Source organism: Panthera uncia, chromosome B1, assembly GCF_023721935.1.
Source record: "Panthera uncia isolate 11264 chromosome B1, Puncia_PCG_1.0, whole genome shotgun sequence".
Taxonomy (NCBI): Eukaryota; Metazoa; Chordata; class Mammalia; order Carnivora; family Felidae; genus Panthera; species Panthera uncia.
Window position 1 is genome coordinate 55,370,415 of NC_064811.1, and position 9,779 is coordinate 55,380,193.

The 9,779-nt window shown below is 31.4% G+C and overlaps 1 protein-coding gene across 1 annotated transcript in view; it reads left to right on the top strand.

Annotated features, from left to right (window-relative positions):
• The window catches only part of CSN3 (casein kappa), a 5,234-nt gene extending 2,272 nt beyond the window's left edge, over window positions 1-2,962 (top strand). Inside the window, exons 2-3 of the mRNA XM_049630585.1 lie at window positions 1,272-1,304; window positions 2,469-2,962. Coding sequence (XP_049486542.1) covers window positions 1,272-1,304; window positions 2,469-2,930 — 495 coding nt within the window. The 3' untranslated portion in view covers window positions 2,931-2,962. The remainder of the gene's footprint in view (window positions 1-1,271; window positions 1,305-2,468) is intronic.
• The last annotated feature ends 6,817 nt before the right edge of the window (window positions 2,963-9,779 follow it).

Genomic DNA, 9,779 nt, shown 5'->3' on the forward strand with positions numbered 1-9,779 from the left:
CCCAAAAGTTATATTTTTTAAAACTATTTTAAGGCATCTATGAAAACTATTAAAAAGGACAGTGATATACAGATGTTACTCATCTATCTATTAATAAAACATTTTTTGAAAGAAGCCTTAACGGTTAACAATAAAGAATAAACATTTCATGACAGAATCATTTATCATTTATTTTTCGACTATAGATATTTGAGTATAAAAACTATATGATAAATGGGAAAAAAAGATGAGATATTGCTTCTGGAAAAAAAGCAAGATACAATATGTGTACTAACAGGAACATATACTAGGAACATATGTACAGATTGATATAATATGAAGATGTCTAGATTATCTCAATTTGGGGGTATATGCAAACTTTCTACAATATTCATATTACCTTTTAAGTTTTAATTTAGTAATTTAGTAAGTTTAGTAATTTAATGCATTTAGAGCAAAGAAATCTCTATCTCAACATACGTGAGTTTTATTATTTTATCAAATTTCTAATTTTCTGTACCAACATCATCCAAAAGAGTCTTTTTATATCCAAAGGATATGTGTGAACTGTCCTAAACTAGATCTATCATTTTTAAAAATGTTTAATCTTATAACCTCATCCCAAAAGTTCATATAAACTTTGTGAGTTTTTAAAGCTCTATATATATGCCTATGGAAATTGTTTTTTCACTCCTGATTCCCTATGCATGTTGCAATCCAGAATTAAGAAAAGTATTATAAAAACAAATGAAAGTTGATTAAAAAAACACTATTTTTTATATAACATTATATATTAATGTTATACAAGAGGCCATTCTTTAATCGAAATAAACCTCATAAATTATCTTAGTAGGAGAGCAGAAAAAACTATGCTCAATGCCCCTCTTATTTATAATAATGTACATTCAAAAATCAAACAAAAAAAGAAACCAAAAACACAATGTAAATTCAATACAAATTGAATATAGGTTATTCATATTTTCCATTTAAACAAATATGTATATTTGTTGGCATAGGAGTGAAATGATCATACTATTTTCAACCTTAAAATTTTCTCCCCAGGTGGTGATTTTTAAAGATTTTAATTAGCTTATTGCTATCACTTCCTGAGTGGCTCACAGACCTTATAGATTAAACAACCATGGATAATGCATTACAATATTTTACAATATTAAAGCAAAAACAGAGAAACAACGTTTTGTCTTTAGTACAAAAGATTTTTAAACCACAAAAAATCTGGACTTTGCCTTGCTTTTTTTTAACTTATTTCTCATTTTTGTGAACTGCAGCAGGGTGCACAGGTGCAAAACCAAGAACAACCAACTGTAAGTTTCTTTTAATTATTTCTTGTAGAGACATGAACTCTAAAGTATAATATTATGCACAGTTCAATGGTACTTAAATGCCTTCTGTCTAAAAATTAATAAATAAACCCCATAAAATAATAATCTTTACCAAAAAAATCACTTCAGCAAACAATCGTATGAATTGACCTCAATATTCACCTGAAAATCTTGGGATTCTTTTTATGACCCAAGTCACGTATTTTTGGTTTTCATGTATATTTTGCAGCATGAGAAAATTATCTCAGAATTTAATATTGGGGAGAAAAGGAAAACAAATGTAAAGTTTAATATCTCTCCTGACTAAAGACTGGGGGAAGGATCTTCTCTGACCCATCTTTGAATAACTCTCATACACTTGCATTTACTTCCTCTTTTTGTTTTCCAAATATGTTTGAATGAACACATTTAGATATGTCTCCTTTCATGAGAAATAGTTGCTTTGGAGTGTAATTTGTTGATTTGTTTTTATTCACATGGGAAGATTTAATGACGTATTTTTATAAATTCACATAACCAATAGAAGAGAGGCAAATAAAAACAGAAAATTCCCTAAGTGATCTTTAGTGAATAAAATGAAGCTGAAAAGAATCCAAAGTATAAATATAGGAATCCTCCCACATCACATTGTTTTACTATTCTGCTATAATTAGTTTAGAAAAAAAAGTGTGCTCTCAACCTAATCTCTAGATAAATAAAACTTGTAAACAATTACAAATATGTGGTAAGAACACAGATATACACATATTTTAAAAGCTATATATGCACATATATTTCTTTGCATGTGCTATGTTTGTGCATATGTCAAAGCTCTCTATGAGACTTTTCTAGGTATTGTACTTATTATAATGCCCAACATTTATTGAGCACTATTCATATATGCAAGACCTGGCAATGTGGTTTACATTATGGATTACCTCATCTAATCTGTTTGAAACTAATACTATTTTTAATATTTGTTGAAAATCAAGAAATGGAAGAGAAGCGTACAAATCCGTATCTTGTAAAATAATATGGTTGTTGAGTTCACTGCTTCCAATATTGTATTTCTTCAATGTCAAAGACTAAAATATATTACTTCAAAAAGTTCTGATTTCAGATTCTAGCCTACAATTATACCATCTGCACAATGTATTCTTTTTGCAGTGCCGTGAAAATGATGAAAGATTGCTTAATCAGAAAACTGCCAAGTATATCCCAGTTCATTACGTACTGAGTAACTATCCTCACTATGAGCCCAGTTACTACCCACATAAACCAGCTGTACCAGTTAATAATCAATATATGCCTTATCCATATTATGCAAAACCAGTTGCAGTTAGGCCACATGTCCAAATTCCTCAGTGGCAAGTCCTGCCAAATACCTACACACCCACTGTGGTACGTCACCCACACCTACCTGCGTCATTTATTGTCATTCCCCCAAAGAAAATTCAGGATAAGACAGGCAACCCTACCATCAATACCATTGCTACTGCTGAGCCTACACTTACTCCTACCACTGAACCAATAGTGAACACGGTAGTCACTACAGAAGCATCCTCAGAATTCACCATCACAAGCACACCTGAGACTACCACAGTTCCAGTGACTTCAACCATGGTCTAAAAACTCTAAGGAAACGTCAAAGAAGATGACATCACAGGTAAATGAGCAAAAGACAAAACTAAATAATAAAGACAAGATTAAATTTCTGACTCTTGATTTCGGCTCAAGTCATGACCTCACGGGTTCAGGGGTTTGAGCCTCTGCATTGGGCTCTGCTCTGTCTGTGCAGACCCTGCTTGGGATTCTCTCTCTCCCTGTCTGTCCCTCCCCCACTCGCTCACTTGCCCTCTGTCTCTCAAAATAAATAAATAAACTTAAAAAAAATATTTAATAAAAATGTTTTAAAAATAATACAGACAAGATCCATGGATTCATCAGTACAATCATAACATCTAAGATAGTACAATAGACAAATTAAGTCTGTTACAGGAGCAGTCAAAATGGATTCATTATAATTTTACTTTGTTGGTGCCACACCACCGATATAGTAGATTCTGTTTCAGTAAGAAATGAAATATCTTATTTTACAAAATGAAGAAAAATTTGAGCTTTTATTATCAAACTTAATTTCAACAATTGGAACACTACTAGAATCTATTAGTTTTACTTTATTTCTGTTCACACATGAAGTAAAAACTTGTGATTTTTCTTATCTCAAACATAAATTTTCTTAGAACATTTATACAGAATATGAGTTTAAATATATTTTAAACATGTGATCATGTTCTTCCACTCTAATTTTGCCCTAAATTGAATAAAAGGAAATACATTTCCCATACATTTCTTTATTTCAGACATCATTTCAGAAAGGACCCATGAAGTTAGGCACCCGAAATTTCTCATATTGTAAGATAAACCCATGAAAGAATTGTAATTCTTAATTTAAAAAGCACATACATACTAAAAGAATATTTTCAGAATCTTAAATTTGATGCCAATATTCCCATTTATTATTTGGATCCAATAATAAGGGTGAGTCTAAAATAACTTGCAACTTATGGGAAGAAGTTAAAGGGAAAGATCAATAAAATAGAAAATAACCAAAGAGTTTAAATAATTTGGGGAGAAAATTGTGAAATTTGGAGTTTCTTTGCAATAAATATTTTCAGTACATCACACTGCCTATATGTTATGTAATCTAAAATACAACACAGTAATCTGTGTTACAAGTGGAATAGCATTAGACCACAGAGGGCTGTTTCTTCCATCTGTGTGAATTTGGGCAAGTCACTACTCTCTCTGAACTTTCACTTTCTCTTAATTGTGGTTTCTATAAGACTCAAGTGGCAATGCATATTGTGAAAAGATTGTAAAAACTGGTCAGTCTACAAAACATAATGCATTAGAAAAAATAAAAATAATAAATAATAAAATTTATTTTTAACCAACATCTTGTCCTTACTAGATGGTAATTACTTTATATAATTACCTCTGATTATTCCTATAGCAACCATATGGGACAGATTATATTACTATGTTGAATTCACACACACAAAAATAAATATAAACAGGCCTATGGATCTTAACTAAATTACCATAGCTCAAAAGTTCAAAACTGGAAACCAAACCAAAACTGTCTGATTTCAGATGATAAAGCTTAATTACTATGCCATCTATTTCTGTACAGGCTGTCTAATGTGCAGAAAAACAGAAAATACATTATGGTTTCCTTAGATCAGTGTATGTGTAAATTTTATTATTTGGTTGCTATTTAATAGGACATATGGTAGGAAAAAGAAGATAAGATGCTGGATAAATTTTTGACTTATTAAAATTTAGAAAACACAATGAGAAAATTAATGGAGACAACATGAAAGCAAGTAGTACACAGTTACATATTTTATTGATTCAAAAGATGTTACATGATTATATTTTTAATGGAATAATCATTATTTCAATAGTTACATTTGTTCAAAACTCATGAACCTAGATTTCTAAGCGACAACCAGTGTATAATATCACTTATAAAGAAGCATGTAAAGGACATTGTCTTGGTGTAAATATTCAGTGAAGTCAATTATTCTCAGTTACTATAAGCCAATTTCAAATATTTATATTTAAATATTTATATTTAAATTTTTAATTTGATAAAATCCTTGGATACAGACATAAGAGATAAATCATTTAAGTTAAACAATAGTGTACATGAAAACTGTTAACACATTATACATTAAATTCCTAAACTGTCATCATTTTTTATAGGTCTTGCTGAAACCAAATGACTACTCCAAACTCTTCTTTGGTCACCCATCCACCTTCATTCAAGAAAGAGAAAGTGATTTCAATGGATTTGGCTCCTTTCTCTTCTCCCCTTACATTTTACATCCATGTCTCATTTAATTTTTTGTTTCTTGCACAATAAAGCCATTTGAATGCAAGCGGATCTCTTAATTGAGGAGTCTGTGGCTATACCTCAGGGATCTTTGAAACCTTGAAAGTCCAAGGCAAATTTAGTGTGAGTTTGAGTAAACAAGTTTATCTGGGGCAAAGTTCAAAATAGCATCTAATTCTCGAAGTGGTACATGGTCTAACACTGGTTAAGAACATCTTCTCCAGGATGAGACTGGAACATCTAAACTTACAACTAAGTCATTGGGACCAGGAAAAAGCTAAGCCATGGTAATCCAGTCCCAGGGACCACAAAAGTGACTCTTGAGAGCCCTAGAAACTCTAGAGTTAACATTAAATTTAAGTGTTCCAATGTATCGCTAATGATAAGATCATTCCCAGGAGCAATTTCTGGGCACAGGCAGACTATAGATGACCACTACTGCTAACACAGATACATAGGAAAATTATGAAGTTGATGGAAACTAGACTAGATTCCTCCAGACTAGAAGCTACAGTGTCACATCTGTCCAAATATAAACATGCACATGTGTGTGCACACGTGCACACATACACACACACAGGAAGCTTCTAGAGTTGACGTCTTCCAGTATACAAACATTGGTGAATATTCAAAGTCCAAAAATAAGGGGTTTTTTTCTTAAACAAATATTGCAAAAATAACTGGATTGCTTATTTGCTTGCTCCATATTTAACACATCCTGCCAGAAAAAATACAAATCACTCAACCCTTACAAAGTGCTTACTGGTCACCCATCTAATCTTTTGCCGAAACCCTCAACAGATGTGCTATTATTAGGAATGATTTTTAGCCTTTTACCTGCTCTCTCGCTCAAATTCTAGAGACTGGAAGAGAGGGATGGTCAGGAGCATGGCATAGCTGGGCCTCATTTACTATGACCATTAATAACATTATTAATTTCTTGAAAAACAAAGTGCAAATGTGGAAGACGCAGAATTTGTTTTATTAATTAAAAAAAATTTATCACCTACTAGGTACAAGGTAGTATAAGAGTTATTGTGGAGCATATAACAATAATGATATTTAATAATAATAAGCAATCAACAAGTTATACAATATATACTATAGGTCAATATTCTATTTGTTTACACATATGTAGTCATTTAATATGTACCCATGGACTACATGTTGTTTTTACTGTTAGGAAAAATAAATTAAGTAATTTTCCCCAAGTGGGGCTGGGATTTGAGCCCAGATAATTTTGCCTTAAAGCCCATGCTCTTAATCATGTGAACACTACTATAAAAGCATTTCCAGTCTGGCAGGTAAAATAAAATATGAAGCAAACTACTTTAAAACAACAAAAACAACAAATTCTTACATATAAAGCACTTTCACATATATTAATCTCTTAATCTTCACCAGTAACCTCTTGAAATAATTTGTTACTGATCCTCATTTTCTATGTGTGCAAACAACTTCAAAATAGTTAAACAAAAGACAGTAAAAATGTATGGGCTTCACTAAGTGGTAAAATTTAGCTTTGAATGCTAGTAATTCAACCCACCAGCCTTCATTCTCTTACTAGTAGGACATACAACCTTTAATCTGAGATATTCATTAATGTACCCTATATTAAATGGGCATTCAGTCAGTGTTCATTCTTTTATCCCTACTCTCCCTAAGTAACACTTGCAAGCACATCCATTGCCCACAGGATAAAGACAACTTTCATGAGTTTGCTATTACCTTCCCACATCACCTCTCTCCCTTAACATCCTCACACCATACATTCAAAAACTCCTGTGGCTGCTTTAGCTGCACCTGCACTTTTCTGAAGCCACTCAAATCCTTTTGATAATTTATACCACATAATCAAAAGTTGACTCCTTGGCTAAAATATCACATTCTTAAGAAAACCTTTCCTGAACTTCCAAGATTAAATGATCCACTAATGTGCTGCCATAGCATCCTGCCTCTGCCAGTTCTTTCTCCTTTAGTACTCCTCAAACTCTGTTACACCTGCCTGTCTATCTTTCCTGCTGGCCTACAAGCCCTACAAACATAGGAACTATAGTCTTATATCCTGCTTACTATTGTCTGTCCAAGGTTAGGCCTGATACAGTGTAGGAACCAAATAAATATTTGTTAAACAAATGAGTAAATAGAAGAATAGTGGATTAATGACTGAAGTTGAAATACCCATTTAATAAGATGAAATAACCTAGACTTCTCTTACCAAGATCTAGGAAAAAAATAAATGCTGACCTTAGCAGTTAGTGATCAAACTACCAAACTACCAAAATTAGTGATATATTGTTAAACCAATTTTAAATCAAAAGAAAATTACTACAAATAATTGTCAGCAATCACAGCAATATAAAAGTATAAAGAGAGGATGTTTTTATAACTTACTCTCAATTTTCAAGGAAAGAAAGCTGAATGTCAACAGAATAGTAACTAAACTGTGATATCAATATTATGCATTATCTTAATTTTAGCATGTTATTTAAAAGAAGGAGATTATGGCATATTCTTTTCCTAATCTTCCTAACATGATATACTTAAGTAGTGGCCAGATGCCCATATTATTGAAATCATGGCTATAAAGCTAATAGTCAGGCTGATGAACAAAAGCAGACTTAAAAGATCAACTGTATACTTTTTATATACATATTTTATTGGAATATACTGAAAAATCCCTGAAACTCTTGAAGGCAAGATTAAACTCTGATACATTCCTATAAAATTAATATTTGGCATTAACATAGTTTTTTCCATATCTAAAAGTCCTTCTTTAAAATAATTCATAACAAAATATCTACAGTCATTTTTAGGAGGCTAAAATAGGACCTTAATGAATAAAACCTTGAAATATCTCATGCCATTAGGCAATAAATTTTAAACTAATGATTTCAAGTAATAGTACAAATAATAAAACTCTATAATAAAATTATTCTTTTTTTCCAAAATTTATCAGTGAAACATATTTCCACAAAAAGAATCCATGCAAGCAGCTGATTTTGCCAGCAGATTTGACTTTCTTTTACTCAGTATTAACCCTTGCCAACAATATTCATATTCAAGTTATTTCAGTCTCTCCACAGTAAGAAATAAGTAGGAGGGACATCCAGGGATGAAAGGTTTATTTATTCAGAGGGTGCTTACTAGTTTTCATTTGGAGACAGAGTCTATTTACTGGAAAAGAGTCAGATTGGTTAACAGAAGTTAAAAAATCTGACCAGAACAAGGAGGAGAAACCTTCTTCTAAGGTATCTACACAGGTAAGAGTTTGGGACGTAGATTCTTTATTAGGCTCTGGGCTTTCCACAGTTTGGACATAAGTGTAACAGTTAAATTAATCACTGGAATGATCTGTTGACTTAGACAAACTGAATTTGTTTCTAGCATTATTATACTAATTACTATGGCAACTCATCATATATCCTCAAAGAACAGAGTTTCACTTTCTCTGCAGTTTAATCAAAGCTTATTCCTATGAATTGTGCAAGTTCTATGGCCAAATAGCAATCTTTGATAGAACAAGCATAATTTAAGTAAAAATCATAAAACAAGCTTGTTTTTGTTAAGTAAAAATTGCTATAATAGGAATGCTTCATTCTGCCTAAGATACTCCCTGGTGATTGGGTGCAAACTTCAATATTTGCTTCAACCCTTCAGGACTCTATGAAAGCATAAATAATTTAATAATTTAAAAATAATTTTTACTTAAATAATGGACTTTTTCTTATATTTAAAGAAGAATTACACTGTTAACTCCAATTACTCTAATTATGCTTATGTAATTAGAAATTATAAAGGGTGCAGAAAGTCTGTGGGTAACCAGCAAATTATTTAGTGAAAGTATTGGTCATTGAGAAGTCTTAATATCATGACTTACTAAAATAATTTACACTATATGCACTATTAATATGGATTCTTTTTTCTTTTCTTTTCTCTTTCTTTTTTCTGAAGTCCATGAAGAAAAGTTGAAGATCTTCCTCTTATCTATGATCACCTTGAACCTTGCTACATTTTTATTGGTAAGTTTTCAGTGCTCTTCGACAAGTAATTTTTTTTCATTTAAAAAAAGATAAAGAGGTTCATATCAATCATATGCAAAAAAAAAAAAAAAACTTAGTAAAATATCACTGTGCTTATAACCAGGATAAGGAAAGCTTTGTTGCTTTAAAAAAAATTTACCATGAACTTTGATTATTATATCCCTTTCTATATAGTCACATAGAGGATTATAAATTAAAAAAAAATCAGAAACATGTCCACACAAAAACACGCACATGGATGTTTATAGCAGTTCTATTCATAACTGCCAAAACTTGGAAACAACCAAGATGTCCTTCAGTGGTGAGTGAATAAACTGTGGTATACTCAAATAATGAAATATAATTTGGTACTAAAGAAAAATGAACTATCAAACCATGAAAATTATGGAGAAAACTTAAATGCATAGTTCCAACTATATCACATTCTGGAAAAAGCAAAACTATGAAAATAGTAAAAAAAAAAAAAAAATCAGTGGTCACTAGGAGTTAGGAAGAATGAATAGGTAAAGTACAAAGAATTTTTAGGGTAGTGAA